Raw genomic sequence first — 26105 nt, 5'->3', positions numbered from 1 at the left:
TTTATGGTCGTGAGGGTCTGAGGGAGCAACTAATTAGTCGGTTTTGGGAAATATTTTAAAAGGGAGAAATGAGAGACTACTAATTTCTGGGAGAAATCATTTAAATAAATAATACTTTCTCTAAAGTTTAAGTAAAAAGTATGAATTTCAATACTTTTACCCATCCTTTGTAATTTTTGTAATATTATGATATTTTTTATTATTCACAAATAAGCTGTATTTTTTTTACTGTATATGATTCCTTTAAAAATTATTTACTAATAAATTCATATGTTTTTTCTTTACAGGTAAGTTAATGACGACCAACCAATGGATTGAAATGGCGTAAGAAAAATCACTTCGAACTTCCTCTTTTAAATGGTTAAGTTAACTATTTCCTAAATGACCCCCGTCGATTTCCTCAGACGGAAAAATGTTTTCCCTTTTGCACTGCCCATCTTTTTAGATGCAAGCGCGGGTGGATTAAAAGCGGTTAATTATGCACACGTAGGCCGGATATGGACAAAGTAATCCGTATGTTAATCGTGTTCAGATGCGGTCAGTCTTGAACCATCTATGGAGTGTAGGAAGCATTACTTAACTAAATTGCTTTGAAAGATTAGGATGCATATCAAATTGAATCAATTTAACAAGCAAAAATTCGTTGGTAAATAAAAACTATAACCACCCACTTTCCAAGTAAGCATTACAAATTTATTAGATGCGCTGTTTTTCGCATTATTTAAGAAACATTAATTAATTTCTTTAACAATCCAAAATTTGGTTTTTGTTAATTGTACACAATAGTTTCGTGATAACTAAATGCATTATTAATAGGAAGATTAACATGTTAGTTCCATTTTTATTGTGGTTTTAAAACCGAATAAAAACAGATCTAGTTTTCATTAAACTTTTGGATGATCTCTTGATATGTGGTGGTATTCGAAAGGGATCGGGGGGCAGGCGAAGGCTCCGGCGACGCAGCGCCTCCAGGGCCAGATCCTTGTACTTCTGCTTCCGCTCCCTGTCCATCCTTTTCCACAAGTCATTGGCCAATCCCTGAAGTCGCAGAAGATCCTTGTATCCCAGCCTTCGAATGTAGAGCTGTTGTTCTGGATCCAAGCCGTGTTTTCTTCGCTCCTGTGAGAGCACAAGGTCGTAGTATCCATCGTACATCTCGCGCACAAAATTCTGAAAGGCCGACGTTTCCGCTTGCATTACCACCTTTCGGGTTTTCTGATGCTCCAAAGTGCTGGGCGAGAAGGCCACATGGCGACTTATAGATGGAATGAGAAATCGGGTATGTCGTTGCAGGGTGATACTCCTCTCACTTTGCAGACTCAGATGAGTCAGGTGGCTGTGCTTGCTTGCGGAAACGCCCAGAACAACTCGGTCCTGCAACCTTTTAGGTGGATCTGTAAGGGAGTCCAGTACACGCCAAAGATTTCTCCAGAATTGTGGCATTTTCGGCTATAAGCTAGGATGTCTGGGTGCTGTGAACGGACAAGCATGGCCTGCTGCTCCAAAAAGAGCTCCCTCGTAACATTTGTAATATTAATTTAGACTATCATGTTTACCTTTGAACCAAAATGTTTCTCTCTGCAAAACTTTGAAAATGTGTGTTGATCGTATATCTTTGTGTAAGTCACAATTACTCGCAGAATGGGTAAATAATTTATATACACAAAGATTACTTGACAACGATGTTATAGCTTCCCTATCTGTGTGCTTTATTTGGAATTGCTCGCTAAATATATCAATTGATCAATTGAATACCATAAATTAACCTTATTTAGCCTTAATTCATCATATAAAACTATTTTTAAGCCCAAAAAAAATTTAAAAAAAGATAGCATACATTGTTTTATTTGTATGGGTTTATCTAAATCCAGCTGCTCCCCATCCAATACCCTTGTTCGTCCTTTTTTCCCCATTTATGCTCCTCCTTTGTCCAAACCCGTGTTGTTCTTCATCGCGATGATGCACTCTTCTCCGCAGGCCGCTAAAACGGTCAAGAGAAGGTCCTTGCCATCGTCGAAGTCGGAGCGTAGAGTTCCACCCAAATCCCCGTCCGGGAGCTTGAGATCCTCGCGGATGTCCCCGTTGTCCCCCATCAGAGTGACGAATCCATCGTCACTGATGTCGGTCAGCTGGTAGTCCTCGCGCTTCACGTGCGGCACATCCATGTTGTGGGTCGAGGGGCAGAGGTCCTCGTACTTCTTCTGGGTGAAAATATCCACGCCCACTAGGTGGACCTTGGCGTGACCGTGTTTTCCAGTCTTTGAGGTCGACATATCCACGATCTTGCAGGGACGTCCCTTCAGCATGACAAACCCATTCTTTCGCAATGCAGAGCACTGCATCGGAAAGGTTTTCGATGCTCCCGAGTCCACGGTATCGAACTGGGCATCGTCATCATCTGCCATGATCGGGGTTTGTTTCTAATAAATTTTATATTTTCTTTTTGTATTTCCTTTTTTCGAAAATAGAGAAAATAAAAAATTAAACTTTCCCGTCCGCTAGATTAATTGTAACTGAACTCAAAGCTGTAAGTTCCTAGCCTAGGATATGATTTTAGATGACATAATATTCAGAGGTTTCTGCGAAAATCGAAAAATCAGGGACAACCTTTCGAACTAAAATCGATCTAATGTTTAATATTTATTAAATATATTTTTTTTTTCATCTCACCTCTGATCTTTAAGTATTTATTATAAATATTTGATAATGATAACCCATTAAGCATTACAAATTCTAATACCTTTAACGATCTTCTCTTTTTTTTTTTTGTACTGATTTTTATTTTGATTGTTGCAACATTTCTTACAAATTTCTTAACTCATCCCCATTTAGATGAACTGATCTCGACGATTTATCAAACAGAAAATCCCTCTGCCGAGCAATCCCCTGAATCTAATTAATTGGAGATCATTAAGGTTGCTTCGCTCTTTTTCTACGGGGCGTGTCAGGGTCAGTTATGAAATCGCCTCCAATCGTTTATCAAAGTCGGTGGGTCATTCCAGCTGGGCTGCGATGAGGTGTGGTCAGTGGATAGTTCGTTGACCCACTGAGCCAGGAGTTGGAGCCACACCACCGGACCAGACCAGACGGTCTGAGGTGGGCCACCTGAACAAATTCAACGCTATTTGCGAATCGAACAGTTTTCCAGCTTTTCCCCGACTGTCGCTTCCCATTTGCATTTTCATTAATTTCTTGCCGGGTTTGTGTGTGTGCTATAGTTACTCTTTCAATGGGATGTTGGGATTTATAGTTTAATAGCCTTAGAAACTAACATTATAGTTTAATAGCTTTAGTAACCAAGGTAAATATAAGAAAAGTCGTTTACAACTAATACTATCCATTATTTCAAGTGCCGTAGTAATGATACAATCGCTCCCACTATCTTTTGAGCAATTCATTTCTATCAGAGTATTCAGGTCTTCGGTGTTATAGCTATGCCTTCCTAGTCTTTTATAAGTATTTGTGGCGTCGCTCAGGCGGCGGAGGATTCTCCTCTGCTTCTTGCCGGCGATCAGCCTCCTCCGCCCACCCCCTGTAATTTTTTTATTTTAGCTGTCTGTGCGGATCATTTTGAATTGACAGCAGCTCGTTTTGCTTCCTTGTTTGCCAATTGCATTGGCAAACGACTTGAAAGCATTTGCATTGGTCCAGGGGCGGCGGAGGAGGGGTTTATTAAGAGAGAGAGGAGGATAGACAGACACTCACTCAATCATGCATTCATTCAGTCAGTCAGTCAGTCGCTCATTCAATCATTTGCCCGCCCCTCGCTCCCTGCCATTCAAATTTTGTAACTGTTTTGTCTGCCAATTTGACATTTCTGCCAGCTCTCCTGCGTTTTCGAGGCCCCCAAAAACCCCTTTTTGTGGGTGTGTGTTTTGTTGGTTTGGCTTGTTTTCCTGTGCGTGGTTTGCGCCCCCTTTTCCTCGAAACACGCTGTCATGTCTTTGGGGTAAATGCAATAAATTTGCTAATACAATTTAATATGATTTTTCGAGTGGAGTTTTTTTGAGAAGCGGGATCGAGGGCACTCCCTGAATTTAATTGGAACCCTGGGAACCTATTTGCAGACCGCGCATGATGTCAGAACTTTGAGTTTGTCGTGTTCGTTCCAAAAAAAAGCAAAAATAAAAAAAAGCAAGCAATTGAAAATTGGACAAATAAAAAGAAACATTTGTGATATGTTGACAGCACACCATTCCGCTTAAGTGTAGCGAAAGATGAAAAAAATAAGAGGGAATAAACAAGATTATCAAGACCCGCATATGTGTCGTGTTGAAGTTGGAAGTTCTGTTCTGAAAACATTATGCATGTTGTCGGATAAGAAACGGGGTGCGTTTATTTATAGGAATTGCTCATATGATTAATGTCGACTTTATCAAAGAAGTTCAAAGAAACGCGTTTCGACTGGTTCCAGACAATAATGACTAATTGGTTGCATATGTTGGAGTATATCGAAAGTTTTAAATAAGTTAAATAAAGTGAGCAATTTGCTACTGAAATTATATATTAGGCATCATCAAAATTGCATTTTTAATTTATTGTAAAATATTGTATCTAATTATTTGGGGGAGTTTCCGACCCCATTTAAACACAAGCAAATGAATGATTTCTCATATTAACAAACAATACACAAAAAATGAATGCATTTTTGTGCAATGTTACCCCGTTCTCATAACAGCCACACAACCACACCCTTGCCAACCGCTCCCCACCTACTCCCCACCCCCTTTTGCAACTCCCCTTTTCCTGGGCGCATAATGCGTGTTGTTGGTACCATCCAAACAACATAAGGAAGAAACTGCAAACCAATTCAGACCACTCCCTCGGTTTTCCCGCCTCTTTTGCTGCTTAGCCAACTGACATAATTCCCAAGGAAAATGTTAAATGCATTAAAAACAACAGTTATGTCTCAATTAGGCGCAAACCAGTTTACAATAATGGCACAAACAGCGAAAACAATATCAACATCCAAAGAAAGCTTAAATTAAACTTTAAGAAGCGGCAAAACCAATTCATTATAAAAACAAAGCACGAGTCGGCAGCAAAAACAATTTTTACAAACAATGTGCATTGAGAAAAATTGCAAAAAAAAAAAAGGAAAAGGCGAATAGAAAAACTTCCACGCAATGCCGCTTTTCCTGCTTCCCATGGCCCCAAAAACAAAAAGTTGGCCAGCGTTTTTCATATAAATTAATTTCCTTTTGGCGGCCCAGCTATGGGAAAAATGCAAGGATGCAAATTAGAGGGGTCGAGGAGGGGAAATGGCTGAGCCTTTAACCTTAAGCTGCAGGGTTTTGCACTGTCCGTTTTGGGAAAACTCGTTGATGGGGGAAAACCCACGCAGCGTTTGCTATTTTAATGGAGACATCAAGCTTTTTTTTTATGTATCCACTTTTTTGGTTGTGGCGCCTCAATTGCTTTTAATGGTCACTTGTGGCGCTCCCTCACTCACAGAGTTTCCCCGCAAGCCCCTGTATTTCCCCACCTTTTCAATGGCCACTGCACTTTCCGTTTGTTAACTGTCACAACTCTGTTAAATTTTATTTATGTTTGGGCGCTCTGTCCCTCTTTTTCCGTCTCTTCTCATTGAGCAATGGCACGCACGCCCCCGCTTTTCCGCCTCATGCCACCCACATATTGCCCAGTTTTCCTCCTCCTCTCGGCACGCAATTAAATGTTGCACTTCAATATTGCCCCTTGGATGGACTGCCAGTGAACCGTTGAGTGACATTCATAGAGCTATCCATATTTCTTTGAACATCTATTTTGTTATCTCACCTAATGTGTCTGTTCATTCTCCATAAAATCCCTTGATTTCACACACATATTACGAACACTCAAATGCAGTTTAAGACTTCTCCCAACTCGATCAATATTCGATATCCAATATGGCCCCACTCAGGGTCGTTCCGCTTTGGCTGTTCAATGCTTTTGGCACGCAATTAGCATTAAAAATTGAAATATTTCCCTATGCTGTGAGGTCTTGCCCAACTCGCTTGGTTGTCATTTGAATATTTCATTACCAAAGTCAAGCTGCATAATATCGTAGTACTATGATTTTAATGGGTTTGGCTTTGAGCCAAGCGAAACGTAACACAAAACATTTTGTGTGGGTGCTCTTATAGAGGAATCAATGAGTGAAGACACCTTGGTAAGTTAAATTCTTAGAGAAAAAAGCAAAGATGGACATATGATGGAAGATAGATTATCTGAAAAGTTAATATAAACGAATTAATAACTTTTTATTTTAAGAGCCCCACTACTTTAACCTAAAAATAATTTAAAAATAAAACAAGAACCAAAAAAAAATAAAAAAAAAGACTTAAACAAAAAAAACAAACCAAAGCATAACAGAACAAAAAGTGGCGATCAAAATAGGTAAAATCAAAAAACCCAAAAAACAACACACAAACACCAAAGAACAAAAAGAAAATCGTCGATTAAAATGGTGGAGATGGCAAAACAAAAAACCCAACAACTTAAAACACCAACGTATGGCTTCCGATCGTTCAGTTATATGGCAGCTATATGATATAGTCGCCCGATCCGGCTCGTTCCGACTCTATACACCGCAATGAAAACAACTTTGGAAGTTTCAAGCAGATAGCTTTAAAACTGAGAACTAGTTTGCGTAGAAACGGACGGACAGACGGACGGACAGACGGACATGGCTAGATCGACTCTCCTGGTGATGCTGATCAATAACATATATACTTTATAGGGTCGGAAATGTCTCCTTCACTGCGTTGCAAACTTTTGACTGTAATTATAATACCCTCTGCAAGGGTATAAAGATAAGCATATCTTTCAAGAAATGACTTGTGAAAGTCATTAAAAATGGTAAAAACTACACTTATTTTTAATATTACCGGCAAGTTTCGTTGAGTTTTCAGAGAACTTTCGCGTTTTAAGTACTGGGGTATAATTCAATTTTATGGCAGTCTGTGCACACCCAGAACCAAATCGGCTTTCCTTCTACCTCCTCTGCCGATGGCAACCTGCAACCTGTTCCCAAGTAAACCAAATCCATTCATCAACCTGACATCGTTTCCTCCCCCCTCCCGTAACGCATTTATCTCGTACCTGTCTGCCCACAAGTTCAGTCCGTCCAACACTCCCAAACACTCCACTACACTTGACTTAACTTCGCGGCACGCACTTCCCCATCGCAGATAAGAGCCAGGCCAAAAAATAAGAGCCACTGGGATATTAAAGCCGACTTTCCAATTGACCCAGTTAACACTGTACGGGCTTGCTTAATCCGCTGCGAAATGGAACGCAAAGGGTTCGCCCTTACAATGTTGGGCCCCTTAAACAGTTTGAATTATATCTGGCCGAAAAGTGGAAAGAAAGATTGGTAAGAAATAAAGTCGGGGCTTACAATTAATTAGAGAAACACGCGGGACAAATGAATTTTGATAAGTTTATCGCAACCGCAGATCGCAGAGATCGTGCAAATGAGATTCGTTGCATCATTAGCACTTCCAGTTGGTGGTTTGAGGTGAATTATTGAGGGAGAGGTTATCTTTTCCCGAATAAATTATGTGAGGTAACTGGTTTAATAAAGGTCACTGTCTGGGGAAGGTATAATAAATTTAAAAAGCGGGGAGTATTCATTGAATCACGAACAAGAAGTTAGTATTAAAACAATCGCTCATGAAGCTATTTAAAAGATATAGTAAATATATATAAATTAAATGTATACAAAGTTACAGTAGCACGAATTAGGTTTGATAAGGCTGAAAGTGATTTTTTGAATATATTTGAAAATCATTCAACAGCTTTATAATTTGCCACCAATAGAGTCATTAAAGTTTTCATATCAAACCGCACCCAAAATGGATTTTCGAAATTAAGTAATTAAAGTTCTGCCATGGTCGCACCTCCAACTCCGTGTGGCAATCAAAAATCGACTTCTAATTGAAAGTTGAGGGTGTTTGCATTCCACCACGCCCACTTTTCAGGCCCGCTCTATTTGTGGCAACGTTAGGAAAACACAGATGATAAGTGCATTCGCACTGCACTCATAACGGCGAGGAAAAACAGAAAAGGAAAAACGTATCCATGACTGCATTTACCCGCCCAAAACAGCTGACTAATGGTGCAGAGAAAAACGGGGGGAGAATGAGGTGGAAAAACACGCCCCCTCCATATTAAAGCGTGTAATTAGTTTTGAAAAGATAACCCCAGACAAGAAGAGAGGTGGATCACAAAGTGACTGCTGGAAAACGGGGAAAATGGGGGAGGGTCAAGTTCATGTGGGTCCTAGGCTGATTCCATACTTGCCACTCCACAACACATTTTCCATGGCAATAAATGGCGAGAATTTTCCATGTTTTTCCGTCAGACTAGACTCGTGCAAGTGGGGAAAGGGAAAACATCCATCTATTATTCAAGTTGCGCCAAACAAGTGCATGCAAAGCCAAAATCAATAAAAATTAGTCGACACTCTGTGATAATGCATTTTCTTTTCCAAGGAGGCGGGGGAAAACTTCAGCCAGCTGTCAGTTGATGACATTGATATAAAAAGGAGAAGGGGAAGGACCAATGACTTTGACTTTGCTTTAATGCATTTTCCAGGGAGGAATACACATGTGAGCCGGCGTCACATGAAACCATTCAAGTTTTCCCACATTCAGGAAAACTTACAATCACGAGTTGGAGGCTATCCTGTTTGCACATTCAAACAACATTGATTAAACTTTGGGAACACATGCCTGTTCACAGATAATTTTAATAATTTGGAACAACAGAGGTACAAAAACTACAAAAGCTACATTTTTGAGTTGGTCTTGTTAGTTACTATTGGTTTTGTAAAACATAAAATGCCACTTGCCAATAAAATTAGCTTTGGTTTCCACCTGACTGCAATTGGAAGTTTGAGTCATTGATTGATTGCCGGTCGTTTGCGATCATCTATAGCCATGTTAATCATTTGTCAGTAGTTTCGGAGGGTCTGCCCCTCCTCCACTCAATTGCCACCGAAACAATCAGGTAAATTAATTAAAATTGCCTTACAAAAGCAGCAGCCACATCGGCAATCACAGCTGGCAACCTGCAACTAGTAACCAGCAACTAGCAGCAGTGGCCGCATCACGTCATGTCGCTTAAAAACGTCATTAACATTAACATTAACCTAACCTCCTCAAACAACGGCGGACTTTTCACCTTGGAGTTTGAGCCCCAGACGGAGACTGCAATTTTCCAAACGAGACAGAAATCAACTCATTAAAGCCGCCTGTCCGCAGAGAGAGTCCAATGAAATGGAAATGAAAATGAAAACGCCAGACTGGCGGAAAGGAGCAGGTAGGAGTCGGAATTGGAGTCGGAATCGGAGGAGTTGAGGGGGGAGAAGTCGGGGCCAAAAAATCAATGCGGGTGTCTGCTCTGTCTCCGCTGAGCCAACATTCACTTGTCGCCGGCGTGGAAACAGAAGCAACATGCACTGTTGCAACTTGTTGTTGCAACTCCAACGGGGGAGGATGCAGTGGGCGGTCTGGCGATGGCTACTGTCACTGGTCAGCAGTCAGCAGTCAGCTGGTCAGTGGTCGTCTCCTTGGACAAGCAAATGTGAAATTTGCCTTTATATTTGGCCAGCGACATGAAATTTATATCATGTAATTTCGCCGTCAAGTGTACACCCACTCATGAAATTTTGTGGCGCCTTTTTTATGGATAGTGCGACCAAATAAACAAAAACTTTTCAAAATGGTGGAGTTTACAAAAAGTTTATCTTATAATTTAAAAACATTTCTTCAGATAATGTCTTAAAAAAAGTGAAATACTAGTAACCTAACGTTAAAAAAATGGTTCCTTAGTATATTAAACTTCTAGTTAAACAAACTTCTAGTTAAACAAACTTCTAGTTAAACAAACTTCTAGTTAAACAAACTTCTAGTTAAACAAACTTCTCTAATTTGAATAGAACTGATAACGGCACAAAATACACAAAATTCTTTACACAATGTGTGACTATATAAATATTACATTTTCAAAGTGAAAGCACAGAATCTTTACCAGTTTCAATTCTGAATCTCTAAATAATCCTTGTAATCAAATAATAAATAACGAAACGAATTTAGGCTAATGGAAAAGTGAAGAAAGCCGAGAGAAAACCACAGACTTCAAGTTCTCTTTTTGCATACGCACAATTTGACTTACTTTTCCGACCATTTTTTGTCGCTTTTTCTCCCAACTTCATCTTCTTGGTGATTCTCTAATTTTCACCTGCTGTCTCCTCATCTCCTCTTCTGGGGCCACGAATTTCACCCATCAGCCCAAAATGTCTTGACAAATTAATAAAACAACCTGTCAAGTGGCTTTCCGCCGAGGAACGGAACCTGCGGCCACTCACTCAGTTTTTGGAGGTGCGGATTGGCGGTGGTTTTTCAGTTGGCCCGCTGGTTCGCGGTGATCTTTTGCAAATTGCATTCTTAATGGAGACTGTCGAGCCGCGGGGCCAAAAAGCGAGATGCAAATGACTTGGGCAGTGCCAATTGCAGCGGAGGATTCGAGGAAAGGCATTTCGAGAGTGGTTTGCTCAGCGCCATGTTGTCAAATTTCCAAGGAATGCTGTTGATTTATTTGGGAGGGAAAACTAAGCACTGAATGTGGCCACGTTTTAGTGGGCAGCTGTCACATATTTGCTTGGAAAAAATTGAAAAATTGAATCTTAAAATCATGTTTTCCCACCTTTATTAAAATGATTATATTTCAATTCTTAAAAAATTGTTTTATCTATAGATTAAAACGTTTGTAAGCTAAAGGTCTGTCTGGAATGATCTAAAATTCTACTTTCTGACACATGAAGTTTATCAACCGAAGTAAAATTCACAATTTGCTCCGAATTCCACCATGTGCTGCCAATTTTCTATTGAAAATTTCCAGACGCTTTCCACCGCTTCATCCAATTTAATTTCACTTTTTGCAAGTGTCATTAAATGCAACTTGGAATACTTTCAATCGAATGCCGCCCTCGCATGCCAAACGTTTGGTTGTTTAATTTCGCTGCGGTTGTCTGATTTATGACTATTTAATTACCATTCAAGTAAATTAAACAAAACCAAAAATGCAAAAATGCAAATGGCACGAAGAGAAAAAAAAGAAAGACAAAACTGTCTGAGGCGCCATCTGTCGGAAGGTCGTTGAACGTTTGGGCATGAAAAACGCCAATAAAAGGGGTTTAATTTTCTTTGCAATTATAAAAGGTCTGCGACAGTGCCGTTGCTCGTGTATTAGAAATGTGTTAAATTTTCGCTCACAGTATTTATGGGCAGGCCACGCCCCCTCGACTGCAGGCCAGACACAAGTGCTGCTAATTAAAATTCAACGTCTGCCCAACACCACCTTTAACCGGCTAATTTTTGGGGGTAACAAACAGCAGTCGCGACGAAACATAACAACAGTTACAAGCTACACAACAAACGTCGCCGCCGCCGGCTTCATTTTTGTGTTTTCGTTTTTTAAACTTGGCCCAAACACGCGATGGCCGCGAATTTTTCAGCCCAAATCAAAAACAATTTTTGAAGAGTATACCCTGCATTTTAAATACCCTTTTTGAAGGCAGGAGAATCAGTTAAATCATTTTTGAAATAAAAATAAAATTCTGGGCGCCCAAAATGAAAGTTACACCGAAATCTATTCGGATTACTTAACTTTCAAAAAATTAGAAACCCCCCTTAAATAAACACTAACCTCTCGACCAAAGATAAACACCCTTTTTATAATAGTGAAATAGTTCATATAGTTTGCATGTCAGAGATCCATAAAAAGGAGAGTTCACGAACGGAACTTTGACTCTTTAAGAAGGGGTCTGTGCTCAACATTGACATTCAGGAAGGACACACACACGTGGGTGCCTGGGGAGTAGTATATTTGTCCAGCTGTTCGGAAAGAAGTTTTCCGTGGGGGTGGGTATATGCACCTGACCCAAATATCGTTCATTTGAAACGATTTCACCGAACTAATCACCTGAACTCCATCTCAAGTTCAGGCTGCGACTCAAAAGGTAACCTTAACCCCCATGATTAACCGTTGAGAGTTACACTTTCGACCAATGGTTTCACCCAATGTGAAAGTGCCCAGTGCGATATGAACAGAGCACACACAATGCGAACTGTTGGTTCGAGTATCTAGTATCTGCTAGATGCATTTATGAAATGCGCTTTTTCGGTGTTTTTTGTTTTTTGCTTTTTGGTTTTTATCGAAAATATATTTCGGCGGGCACGTACACAAAGAGAGGTTGGAATTGCGTTTGCTTTTCCCAGCCTTGAGATCAGACAATGAGATCTACTGAGGAGGGTCGGGCAGATTTTGTAAGACACCTGAGGCAGCGACGTCGGCGGCCGTTGCATGTCATTTTCTGACGCTATCTCAATAATTCATACGCAATTGTATTGAACAATAAATTAATCACACGAACAAGCCGAAACAAACCACGGCAAACTGAGACTGAAGTTGAGGCACACAAAAACCAGCCACACACATGACTCTGTTGGCTTCCAGCTCTTGAATCCCGGACTCCATGATAAACGTCATAAACCATGAGCTAACTGAGTTCGCCTGGAGATGGAGTCGTGACACGACAGGATAATTGTCGAAATATCGTGAATTGATGTTCAATAATGGATAATGTGATTGCGGACTTAAATAACTAAACAAAAAAAAAAATTAAAAATAAAAAAAATGTAATCTTTGTTATATTCTAACTTTGTTGGCTCAAAAATAAGATAACGTTATCTTTTGGATAAAAACAAATTGAAGAAATCATATTAAATTTAACTAGATTTAGTTATTCGTTCACTTCACTCACGATGCCTTCTCCAAAAACGGTTGCACAGATGCACATTTGGCAAAATGCATAAATATTTATACCAAACACGATCCGCCAGAAATGTCGGTGGAAATTAAAAGAGCAATTTTCCAATTGAACAAAGACGAGAAAATACGGTAGACGAGGAGGAGTTGGCGGAATGGCCACCAAAGGAAGCAAAGATCAAACAAAGATCGAACGTGTTTTGGGTGCAAAAGTCAATTAATCATTAGAGAAAAACAAACCGAAACAACAAAAGCCGATTGCATGTTGCATGTCTCTCGGTTTTGATGAGGCACAGGAAGTCCAATGTTTGTTTAGTTTGCCAAAGTAAAAGTCCCGAGCTGTGTGACAATGGCCAAGTTGCATTTTGCACAATTAATGAACATTTTCCAGATGCCGGGGACACGCTTTGGTTAAGGCTTTTCCAGCTCCAGCTGCGACTCCTGTGATCCTCGCAGAAATTCCAACAAGTATCCCAATTTCAATTTGAGCTTTGCAGTCCATGTCGCTCGGAGTAAACTAGTTTCTGTTTATTTTTTGTTCGCAGTGCCTTGATTCCTTTTTAATTGCTCTGTGTAAAGTTGCTTGTTTCTTTTCCCGCCTTTATGAGCCACCAGATCTAGGGTGCCCCCACCCATAAAGACATACGAGTATATGAGTCGTTTCAGTTCAGGCAGTCACTCAGTTAGTCTGTCAAACGAGCGGGCATTCATATTGGCTTTCATATGCGAGCGAGGACTTTACATAATCGAAACCAGACGACCTAAAAATAAAGGAAAAACTTGATATTGAGCAATTCAGGTTGGCCAATTAAAAGCAAATTGGGAGCAACAGATCGGTTAAAATATCAAAAAGGGTTTAAAAGCGGGGCTGAGATCCAATTAGCTTTGTGAATGATTTATGTATATTCAGTGTTTTAAATAGGTAAATACAATTTGCATACTGTTTAATTAATGACTGGGATATAAACGAATCTGTCAAGTGGGGTATACTTAAAATATGTAATGAACTATAATTACGTATCGAAAGGTAGCTAAAAGCATTAAAGGTTAATGGATAAGTTATTGGTATGTTCATTTAGTAGTAGAACCACTTATTGAAGCTTTTAGAAGTTCCACCACCAAAGAAGATCATTAAAGACAGACACTTCTGCGATATATTCGCTGATCGCGACAGTATCTTGAACTCAAGCACAACTGTCATTTAATTGTCACTGATCTATCGCAGACATCTTAGCCCAATTGATCTTATCTCTTGAAGAAAGATCACTTAAACCTGTCGTTAGCTGATCGCACAAATGATGCCATCGAGTGATCGAATCTGCAAGTTGAAGATCACTTTGGATTAATTAACCACAAGCAAATAGAAGGAGTCACAACGAAATTAAATAAGACCACCTGAAGATCAGCAATGCGATGCCAACCTTTCACACTTCGAATCCAAATGGAAATGGAAAACGAAAGTGAACCGAACAAACCAAACCAAAATAGATACAAATCGAGACTCTAATTGTTGGACTGTCTTCCTCGGTTTATGGCTTGTCACAGCTTGACGCGGGTTTAATTGAGTTGCGAATAAAATAGAGCTGTAAACATATCAATTACCAACCCGACCTGCCGGTGCCCGAAGCATTCGTTTTGGCCCAATTATCGTCAGACAGATACCACAACTATATGTGTCTTTTACGCATCGCAGATATTACCCACTCTTCCCCGATTTTCCACTCCAAACGAGTGAGTATTTCGCCTGCTTACTCTCGTTTCCTCTGTTTATTTTCTGCAATTGTAATGGCAAAAGTTAGTTTGGAAGATTTATCGCCTGGCGGTTCGCGCCTGCGCCATCTCTTTCCCTCATTAGACCCCTCCTCCCCATCTTGCCCCGGTTCTCACTTTTTCTTTCTTTCGCTCCCAACTTGTTGCTTGGCATTTTATCAAATTCGAATCTGTGGCATTTCATTCGAGTCTTTGGTGCCTCGCATACTGAACGCCGAGTGCCGAATGCCGAATGCCAGCCCACACATCCCCACTCATTGGGGGTATCGCGATTTCTTGGAACGGCTTATCAACCAAGCATTTATTCTTTTATCAAGTCTTGTACATATAATAGTTCATATTTTGAAATTAATTTTTTATGTAAACTTCTCTCCTTTCATGTATTTCTGATTAAAATTTATTTCCGCGATAAGTCGTTAATAAAGCTGAAGAATTTGCGTTGGGTAACGCACGATAGAACGTTACGTTTTTATTAGAGAGCACCTCATTTTGCCTTTACGTTCCATTTTTGAATCCCTTCCATCTTCCTTACTCACATCCTCCTCCAAATCAAATATTAAAAAAATTAAGAAATTTGTTAATAAAGCCCATCTCCAAATTTTAAATCAACTAATTAAACTCCAATGGCCAGGCCGAAGGACTTCATTTTCCGGTGATATTTTCTTTTATATTTTTAATTTGATAAAATAAATTAAAACATGAAAAGTTTTTTATCATCAAAAAGTGTGAATTAGGAATTAGTGATAAATTGTTCCAGCAGAGTATAGTAAATTGAGCATTAATCTTGACTGGGGCTTTGATTTTATGCGCGTGTGTTTGGTGGCTTTTATCGTGTGTTTCCACTTTCCAGTTGCAGAAGCAGAGTTTGTCATTGTTTGCAGCCATTGAGAAGAGGCCGTCGCAGTTGGAAGTCGCGTCATAGTTAAAGAAAAGCATTTTATCTATGAGTTGTCAATGCGCGGCTGCCAGGCATTGTTTTTACTGCCTCGTTGGCTTCTGCTGGCTCGGCTTTCGGTGCATTTTACTGGATTTCGTTGCCTTTGCCGGCTCCGAAAGTGAATCTCAAATATTTCTTGATGGCAATCGGCTGGAAAAGCGCCAAGGATGGTGTCTCGTTTGGTGGATGTGGATGTGGATGGTATGGTGGCACCCATGTTCGATGTACGTCAACAGAATTTGCGAACAAGGTCATGGGAGTGGACAAAAGGGGGGTAATAGTGTGGTGGGAGGGGAGGGAGGGGTCTTGGGTCTGTCCATAACACATATCGCCAGCATCTCGCGGCTCATTTGGAGGAGATTTTTCGTTGCCGACGGTTTTGTTTTGCCAACGCATTTCACTTTCTATTGCATTTCGAATGCATTTCTCCCTGCCACTCTTCCTCTTTCACTTTCGTTTGAGTTTCGTTAATGAACTCAAGTGGGTTTCAGTTTAAATCTCTTTCAACTTTGTTCTTTTTCTCACGAAATACTCGAGTTAATGTCTCTTTTTTTCGGTTCGAGAGTTCTGTGAAGCTCTTGATCTCAGTTTTTTTTGTTTTCATTTTCTTTCCTTTGTTTTTGTTAAGGCAGCCGAAAATGTTGCGTTCGCGTCTCACCTGACAGAATTTCTGTTTGTTCCGCATCTGCTTTTTGCGCTTTTGTATTGAATTTCATTTTGGCGGCAAAAAAAAGAGCGTACAAACAAAAGAGTTATGAGAGCGTTGGATAATTGGAGAATGTGTTAGGTGTTGAGTGCTTTGCATAAAAGGGTTCTAGAATTACTCGAAGGAATTTGTTAAAATCTGAGTGTATGAGCTGTTTAGGAGTACAGTTGCAGCTTAAGTTTAAGGCATTTATGCGTTTAATCATTATTTTGTCTTTGCTTTCCTTTTTTTTGTTTCTATAATTAATATATTTGAATATATTTTTCAGCATTGATGAATTTATTTAGATTTTACTGTAATTTATTTTTTAACAATACAGTTCTTTGATTATCACATCTGGCATGTGTCAAAATCTTTTAAGGTCCCGTGAGAAAAATTTCCCACTCAACCAAAACAGAAAAGAAGAAGAAGTGTTTTGAATTTCTATCTTGGCTGAGAGTATTTCCCCTAAAACCTTCCCACTCTTCGTACCCTCGTAACTCCAAGACCGACTTGGAAAGGGATCCAATTATCGCCTGGAGACGTTGTCGTCGTCGTCATTTCTGCCGTTGTTGCTGTTGTCGACCGCTGACGATCGGCGTTTGTGCCCATTTCCGACTTAACAACTTGACCACAGATACCCTGCTGCCCCCTTTCCTTGCCCCTTTTTGTTTTTGGTTGTTTGCTAAAGTAAAACGCCGTTCATTTGTTTTTGATTTTTTTGTTTGGTATTATTTTTGCTTTTTTTGGTTCGTGCAAATTTCGCTAAGCTTGCAGTTATTTCGCTGCTGCTGTTGTTGCTTTTTTACAAATTGCCTGTAAATGATATTTTCACAACTCGCATCGATTGACTGGCCCCCCGCACCACCCACCACCCCCCGCAGTGGTCCAGAAAAGTGAGAGAGTTCGCCGAGGTTAATGCGACCAATAAATTGTTGTTGCCGATTTTTGTTGTTGATGTTCGATGCTTTATGAGCCATATTTTGCCTCTCTTTTCCACTCTTAAGATTTGAATTTTTCGTTTTGGTTTTTGGGTCGGGAATGCTGCTTTAACTCTTGTCTTTGGGACGTTGAGCCTAACGGCAAATGACGGGAAATATTGAAATTTTGCAGCGTAAAATTGTTTTCAATTTAATCGACATTCGACATTGTTCAATTTTTCATGCCCAGCTCGTCGGGGAGTTTGGGTTTTCCTCTCGTTTTCCGTTTGTGCAATTTGAGTGCAAATATAATTAATGATAATGAATTGTTATGCGAGACGCCCTCGGTCAAAACTGCGCCAAAAAAATGTCGTGCAACGGTCGGAGTTTGTGGGAGTTTTGTTGGCAAGTATTTGACTGTTTTCTCGCGGGTTTCGGTGCAGCTGATTTATCACTGGAGACAGCTTCGAGGTTGCGGCAGTGTCTGGCGAAAGGTTTCCGAAAAAAGCCAGGGGAGTGAATAGGAATCGTCTAAAGCCGAAGTCACAAATACGCTTGCTCCAAAACTATGCAAAGCTATTACACCATTTTCTAAAATAAAAGCAGATTATCATTTACAGAAACATCACACAGTTTATTTCAGATACAAAAAATGGATTAAAATTAACCTCGATTCTTCCGATAGTCATAAAAAGTTTGTTATGTTTCATATGTCGACATATAATCATAAATGTTTGACAAATTAAGTGCATAAAATTCTCAATTTCGGCGGATGCATAAAAGCTTTATAAAGTCGGAAATTAATTTCGGTTTTGCCAAAAAATTTATGATACCCCCTGCCAGGGTACCAAAAATGTTGCTAGCCAAATGTTGCCGGGTAAAAGTTGATGGTTTGTACTTCATTTTCTGCGGCTGGCTTTTCATTATGCAATTTCGAGCGTATATCTGTGTCTGTGCCAAGTGCTAATATCAAAACATTGCTGAACAATTTTTTATTGCCTGTTGTTGTTGTTGTCATTAGTCAAACTCCGTTTCCGCTCCATTCAAAACATTTTCACATCATTTTGCTTATTTGTTTTAACACGCATTTATTTATCTCTGTCTTGCCTCTCTTTTATCTCGTTTCAGCCGAAAGTGAATTGAATGGCATCGAATGGATTGGATGTGAACGCCGCAAAGTCACTGAATGTTCAATGAATTTCGACTTTCGCACAATTTGCGCGCTTTTCACACTCGATTATGTGAGTAACTGTCTGTTAATTAACTTTGCCATGGCTTTTGGGGCTAGAAACAGATGGGTTTATTTACAGCTTCCATCTATATCTCTCAATCTGTGTTTGTCATGTGAGATAATAAATTTTGAGTAGCATGATAAGTTAATTAAGAGAGTTAATTGCGTGGAAATGCATGAATTGGAGTTTAAACTCGAGCTTTTAAGAGACTGTGCTAGATTTAATTAAAGAAAAGCGTGCTAAAAGCAAAAATTGTGGCCATTTAGAAGTGGGTCAATGTCAAGGTCAATGCAACAAGTTTATTTGGGGACTTGTATATGCTAGAATAATGATTCGCAGGTTAAGGGAAAAGGAAAGTTAAAGTCAAATTTTAAATTTCTCATGTCACAGAATCCTCTTGCCTTTTGAAAACAAATATCAAAATGGCTTGTGCATTTTTTTTTTTTTTTTGTCTAAACAATATTATTTATGTTTTCCTCTACCTAATTAGCTTCTCTGAACCCCAGCAAAGTGTTTACCCAAATTTATGTTTTCGGTTTTCCTGCACCACTTAACCCACTAATTTGGTAGCACATGACTTGGGTTGTTTACAGCTTCGCCACCTGTCACCTGTCGAAAGAGTTAACGCCTGTTCATTTGGTGGCCCAGTAGTCATAACAAACGACTTCCCTCTAGAGAGGCGTGGCCAAATCGGGACTAGTTTTTCTTAAATCTTTTTTTTTTGTGATAGCTTTTCTATGTGTCATGTGTAATGCGGTGGAGACCCCAAAAACGATCGCAGAACACGAGAAAAACGTGTCCGAACAGCAAAAACAGACAAAACACGAAACATTTATCATATGCTCAGGAATGTAGACAAGTGGAAGGAGGCTGGAAGGGGAAAAGTGGGCTGGGGTGTGGAAAGGAGTGGAAAAGGGTAGGGGAGTGTGTGGATTGGAGCCAAAAAAGTTTATAGGTTGTAGACAAATTTTGTTAGCGACAACTTAAAAGACGACAAAGAAATACAGTAGAACTTCGTCAAGCGGAAGTTTCCAGTCCAAAATTATTTATATAATATCTATATTCTTGATCAGTATCACCAGGCGAGTCGATCTAGCTATGTCCGTCCGTCCGTTTCTAAGAAAACTAGTTTTAAGTCCCAAAATTGGACTTCTCGAGTCCATAACTTTACCAATATAAAGCCGAATCCTGCCACTTTGGACTACCTCTAAAGACTTGTGATTTGATTCTCTAAAAATCTGCATTCAAAATTTTCAATTTAACGTTGATCAAAATTTGGACCCATTTTTCATGTTAGTTATTTCATATTTTCCGATGTCTTGCAAAAGAGTGACTCAAAATTGGACATTGATGGTCTATAACTTTGCCAAAATTAATACGATTCCAAAGTGGCATGCCTCTAATGACTCGTGATTTGATTCTCTAAAAATCTGCATTCAAAATTTTCAATTTAGCGTTCATCAAATTTTGGACCCATTTTCATGTTAGTTATTTCTTATTTTCCGATGTCTTGCAAAAGAGTGACCCAAAATTGGACTTGGAGAGTCCATAACTTTGCCAAACTTAATCCGATTCCAAAGTGGCATACCTCTAAAGACTCGTGATTTGATTCTCTAAAAATCTGCATTCAAAATTTTCAATTTAGCGTTGATCAAATTTTGGACCCATTTTCATGTTAGTTATTTCTTATTTTCCGATGACTTGTTGAACGTTGACCCAAAATTGGACTTGGAGAGTCCATAACTTTGCCAAACTTAATCCGAATCCAAAGTGGCATACCTCTAAAGACTTGTGATTTGATTCTCTAAAAATCTGCATTCAAAATTTTCAATTTAACGTTGATCAAAATTTGGACCCATTTTCATGTTAGTTATTTCATATTTTCCGATGACTTGTTAAACGTTGACCCAAAATTGGACTTGGAGAGTCCATAACTTTGCCAAACTTAATCCGATTCCAAAGTGGCATACCTCTAAAGACTCGTGATTTGATTCTCTAAAAATCTGCGTTCAAAATTTTCAATTTAACGTTGATCAAAATTTGGACCCATTTTCATGTTAGTTATTTCATATTTTATATTTTTTAATTACGTTGATCAAATTTTGGACCCATTTTCATGTTAGTTATTTCATATTTTCCGATGACTTGTTGAACGTTGACCCAAAATTGGACTTGGAGAGTCCATAACTTTGCCAAACTTAATCCGATTCCAAAGTGGCATACCTCTAAAGACTCGTGATTTGATTCTCTAAAAATCTGCATTGAAAATTTTCAATTTAACGTTGATCAAAATTTGGACCCATTTTCATGTTAGTTATTTCATATTTTCCGATGACTTATTTATATTATATTTTCGAACGTTGACCCAAAATTGGACTTGGAGAGTCCATAACTTTGCCAAACTTAATCCGATTTCAAAGTGGCATACCTCTAAAGACTCGTGATTTGATTCTCTAAAAATCTGCATTCAAAATTTTCAATTTAACGTTGATCAAAATTTGGACCCATTTTCATGTTAGTTATTTCATATTTTCCGATGACTTATTTATATTATATTTTCCGAACGTTGACCCAAAATTGGACTTGGAGAGTCCATAACTTTGCCAAACTTAATCCGATTCCAAACGCAACCTCTAAAGACTCGTGATTTGATTCTCTAAAAATCTGCATTCAAAATTTTCAATTTAACGTTGATCAAAATTTGGACCCATTTTCATGTTAGTTATTTCATATTTTCCGATGACTTATTTATATTATATTTTCCGAACGTTGACCCAAAATTGGACTTGGAGAGTCCATAACTTTGCCAAACTTAATCCGATTCCAAAGTGGCATACCTCTAAAGACTCGTGATTTGATTCTCTAAAAATCTGCATTCAAAATTTTCAATTTAGCGTTGATCAAATTTTGGACCCATTTTCATGTTAGTTATTTCTTATTTTCCGATGACTTGTTTAACGTTGACCCAAAATTGGACTTGGAGAGTCCATAACTTTGCCAAACTTAATCCGATTCCAAAGTGGCATACCTCTAAAGACTCGTGATTTGATTCTCTAAAAATCTGCATTCAAAATTTTCAATTTAACGTTGATCAAAATTTGGACCCATTTTCATGTTAGTTATTTCATATTTTCCGATGACTTATTTATATTATATTTTCCGAACGTTGACCCAAAATTGGACTTGGAGAGTCCATAACTTTGCCAAACTTAATCCGATTCCAAAGTGGCATACCTCTAAAGACTCGTGATTTGATTCTCTAAAAATCTGCATTCAAAATTTTCAATTTAGCGTTCATCAAATTTTGGACCCATTTTCATGTTAGTTATTTCTTATTTTCCGATGACTTGTTTAACATTGACCCAAAATTGGACTTGGAGAGTCCATAACTTTGCCAAACTTAATCCGATTCCAAAGTGGCATACCTCTAAAGACTCGTGATTTCTGCATTTGATTCTCTAAAAATCTGCATTCAAAATTTTCAATTTAACGTTGATCAAAATTTGGACCCATTTTCATGTTAGTTATTTCATATTTTCCGATGACTTATTTATATTATATTTTCCGAACGTTGACCCAAAATTGGACTTGGAGAGTCCATAACTTTGCCAAACTTAATCCGATTCCAAAGTGGCATACCTCTAAAGACTCGTGATTTGATTCTCTAAAAATCTGCATTGAAAATTTTCAATTTAACGTTGATCAAAATTTGGACCCATTTTCATGTTAGTTATTTCATATTTTCCGATGACTTATTTATATTATATTTTCCGAACGTTGACCCAAAATTGGACTTGGAGAGTCCATAACTTTGCCAAACTTAATCCGATTCCAAAGTGGCATACCTCTAAAGACTCGTGATTTGATTCTCTAAAAATCTGCATTGAAAATTTTCAATTTAGCGTTCATCAAATTTTGGACCGATTTTCATGTTAGTTATTTCTTATTTTCCGATGACTTGTTGAACTTTGACCCAAAATTGGACTTAGAGAGTCCATCACTTCACCAAACTTAATCCGATTCCAAAGTGGCATACCTCTAAAGACTCGTGATTTGATTCTCTAAAAATCTGCATTCAAAATTTTCAATTTAACGTTGATCAAAATTTGGACCCATTTTCATGTTAGTTATTTCATATTTTCCGATGACTTGTTGAACGTTGACCCAAAATTGGACTTGGAGAGTCCATAACTTTGCCAAACTTAATCCGATTCCAAAGTGGCATACCTCTAAAGACTCGTGATTTGATTCTCTAAAAATCTGCATTCAAAATTTTCAATTTAGCGTTCATCAAATTTTGGACCCATTTTCATGTTAGTTATTTCTTATTTTCCGATGACTTGTTGAACGTTGACCCAAAATTGGACTTGGAGAGTCCATAACTTTGCCAAACTTAAGCCGATTCCTAAGTGGCATACCTCTAAAGACTCGTGATTTGATTCTCTAAAAATCTGCATTCAAAATTTTCAATTTAACGTTGATCAAAATTTGGACCCATTTTCATGTTAGTTATTTCATATTTTCCGATGACTTATTTATATTATATTTTCCGAACGTTGACCCAAAATTGGACTTGGAGAGTCCATAACTTTGCCAAACTTAATCCGATTCCAAAGTGGCATACCTCTAAAGACTCGTGATTTGATTCTCTAAAAATCTGCATTGAAAATTTTCAATTTAACGTTGATCAAAATTTGGACCCATTTTCATGTTAGTTATTTCATATTTTCCGATGACTTATTTATATTATATTTTCCGAACGTTGACCCAAAATTGGACTTGGAGAGTCCATAACTTTGCCAAACTTAATCCGATTCCAAAGTGGCATACCTCTAAAGACTCGTGATTTGATTCTCTAAAAATCTGCATTGAAAATTTTCAATTTAGCGTTCATCAAATTTTTGGACCGATTTTCATGTTAGTTATTTCTTATTTTCCGATGACTTGTTGAACTTTGACCCAAAATTGGACTTGGAGAGTCCATAACTTTGCCAAACTTAATCCGATTCCAAAGTGGCATACCTCTAAAGACTCGTGATTTGATTCTCTAAAAATCTGCATTCAAAATTTTCAATTTAACGTTGATCAAAATTGTGACCCATTTTCATGTTAGTTATTTCATATTTTCCGATGACTTGTTGAACGTTGACCCAAAATTGGACTTGGAGAGTCCATAACTTTGCCAAACTTAAGCCGATTCCTAAGTGGCATACCTCTAAAGACTCGTGATTTGATTCTCTAAAAATCTGCATTCAAAATTTTCAATTTAACGTTGATCAAATTTTGGACCCATTTTCATGTTAGTTATTTCTTATTTTCCGATGACTTGTTTAACGTTGACCCAAAATTGGACTTGGAGAGTCCATAACTTTGCCAAACTTAATCCGATTCCAAAGTGGCATACCTCTAAAGACTCGTGATTTGATTCTCTAAAAATCTGCATTCAAAATTTTCAATTTAACGTTGATCAAAATTTTGACCCATTTTCATGTTAGTTATTTAATATTTTCCGATGACTTATTTATATTATATTTTCCGAACGTTGACCCAAAATTGGACTTGGAGAGTCCATAACTTTGCCAAACTTAAGCCGATTCCAAAGTGGCATACCTGTAAAGACTCGTGATTTGATTCTCTAAAAATCTACATTCAAAATTTTCAATTTAGCGTTGATCAAATTTTGGACCCATTTTCATGTTAGTTATTTCTTATTTTCCGATGACTTGTTGAACGTTGACCCAAAATTGGACTTGGAGAGTCCATAACTTTGCCAAACTTAATCCGATTCCAAAGTGGCATACCTCTAAAGACTCGTGATTTGATTCTCTAAAAATCTGCATTCAAAATTTTCAATTTAACGTTGATCAAAATTTGGACCCATTTTCATGTTAGTTATTTCATATTTTCCGATGACTTGTTGAACGTTGACCCAAAATTGGACTTGGAGAGTCCATAACTTTGCCAAACTTAATCCGAATCCAAAGTGGTATACCTCTAAAGACTCGTGATTTGATTCTCTAAAAATCTGCATTCAAAATTTTCAATTTAACGTTGATCAAAATTTTGGACCCATTTTCATGTTAGTTATTTCATATTTTCCGATGACTTGTTTAACGTTGACCCAAAATTGGACTTGGAGAGTCCATCACTTTGCCAAACTTAATCCGATTCCAAAGTGGCATACCTCTAAAGACTCGTGATTTGATTCTCTAAAAATCTGCATTCAAAATTTTCAATTTAGCGTTGATCAAATTTTGGACCCATTTTCATGTTAGTTATTTCTTATTTTACCCAAAGTTGAACTTCTAGTTTTATTGATGAGATGTGGCAAAGATTTCTTTAAAATATATCGCAGGTGTAGGGTTCGATTTAATGTAGTTCCACTGTAATAATGTAGGTGGTAGAGCAGATAGCGGGTGTTTGGTTGGCTCCGTGGTTTGGAGGTGGCAATACAATGTTAGCATGTTACTGAAAATTTGTCGCCCGTTTCCGAGCCATGATAACTTTCGTTTTTTCCAATCCAGTGGTGAACCACTTCTCTAATTGCTTTTGCACCGAAAATCAACTGAAATATAAACAAGAAAAGAGTTTCCTTTTGACTGGGCCTGGGTCTGTTGGTCCTCTGTCCACTGTCTTTATTCCGTGGCCATGTTCCATGTCGACATCTGTGGCACTATACTTGCAGTTGCTTTTTATTTGTATTTATTTTGCTCCCCCTGCATTCCTTTGTATTGCCATGAGTGGAGGGGAACTTTTGATTTTCAGACAAAGTGATTGCATACCCTGAAACACTGGGTGAGAATCAGGAGTTGAAGGTTATTTCACAAATGTAAATAGGGAATGGTTGTGAAGAAATCTATATTTTAAAAGGGATAATAAAGAGATAATGAAAATGGACTTGTATTTTTTTTATTTAAACATGGAAATTTAAAATAATAAATAAATACAGAAGAGGATTGCAGGAGATGATACAAAATCATAAGAATGTCACAGAGAAATCTATCAATTTTGTATGTGCAAAAACTAAAGAACATATTAAGAAGTAAATCACAAATTTTGTATTACTTATACTTTAGTTTTCCCTATTAACATGTTTTAGCATTTATTGTATGTAAACTTCATAATAATTTAGGATCCAAGAAAACCCTTTTCAACCTGGAGCATTAAAAAATTGGCTCTTAACCTCCATATCTGCCTCTCCCCATCGCCATATCTCATGTACCAGCCGATAAAAGTTTGTCAAAGCAAGACACGACCACAACAAATTAAACAATTCATTGTCTCGGGTGGCCACAAAAAACCAAAACTGCTCTGTAGGCAGACAGACCCCTTAATTTAAACTAGGTTGCACTGGACCGCATATTGTGATTGTTTTCTGTGTTTTTGCGGTTGCAATTGTGGTTGCTCCGATGCCTTAACCCCTTCGCCACCGAAAAGGTTTCGCTTTTGTTGCTGTTGCTGCTGCTGATGTTGGTTTACAAGTCAATATGGTTATTGTTATTGTCGCCAGATTGCCAGCGATTTGGCCACTTGGCCAACATTCACGTGTGCCAAAAGTGACGCCGTCTCACCTCTTTTCAATGCTTTTCAATACTTCCCCTCTTTCTTGGGTCCGTGCAGTTAACAATTCATTAGGTGTTGCTGCTGCAACAGCAGCTGTTGCTGCTGCAGTTGTGTTGCTGTTGGTGCAGCACTGTCTTTGGCAATTGTCAATTTATGGCATGTTGTCTGCCTTTGGGGTCTCC

The 26105-nt window shown here is 38.4% G+C and overlaps 3 protein-coding genes across 3 annotated transcripts in view; 1 reads left to right on the top strand and 2 right to left on the bottom strand.

Annotated features, from left to right (window-relative positions):
- LOC108037244 (pneumococcal serine-rich repeat protein) overlaps nucleotides 1-26105 on the top strand; it is a 129731-nt gene that overhangs the window by 12193 nt on the left and 91433 nt on the right. Inside the window, 1 exon segment of the mRNA XM_044457468.1 lies at nucleotides 18257-18369. The gene's annotated coding sequence lies outside the window, so the exon portion shown is untranslated.
- Nucleotides 680-1646, bottom strand: LOC108053549. The gene has a single exon (XM_017136244.2). The coding sequence runs from the start codon at nucleotides 1441-1443 to the stop codon at nucleotides 853-855; it is 591 nt and encodes a 196-aa protein (XP_016991733.2). The 5' UTR covers nucleotides 1444-1646; the 3' UTR covers nucleotides 680-852.
- LOC123037347 (eukaryotic translation initiation factor 5A-like) lies at nucleotides 1832-2510 on the bottom strand. The gene has a single exon (XM_044457469.1). The coding sequence runs from the start codon at nucleotides 2403-2405 to the stop codon at nucleotides 1914-1916; it is 492 nt and encodes a 163-aa protein (XP_044313404.1). The 5' UTR covers nucleotides 2406-2510; the 3' UTR covers nucleotides 1832-1913.

The sequence above is a fragment of the Drosophila rhopaloa genome, unplaced genomic scaffold (genome assembly GCF_018152115.1).
Source record: "Drosophila rhopaloa isolate 14029-0021.01 unplaced genomic scaffold, ASM1815211v1 contig_159, whole genome shotgun sequence".
NCBI classification, from domain to species: domain Eukaryota; kingdom Metazoa; phylum Arthropoda; class Insecta; order Diptera; family Drosophilidae; genus Drosophila; species Drosophila rhopaloa.
The sequence above is the reverse complement of the archived record's forward strand: the minus strand, read 5'-3'. Positions and strand labels throughout refer to the sequence as shown.

What these genes read in the sequence shown, in the direction of transcription:
- LOC123037347 (XM_044457469.1), bottom strand. Translation starts at nt 2,405, where the DNA reads ATGGCAGATGATGACGATGCCCAGTTCGATACCGTGGACTCGGGAGCA.
- LOC108053549 (XM_017136244.2), bottom strand. Translation starts at nt 1,443, where the DNA reads ATGCCACAATTCTGGAGAAATCTTTGGCGTGTACTGGACTCCCTTACA.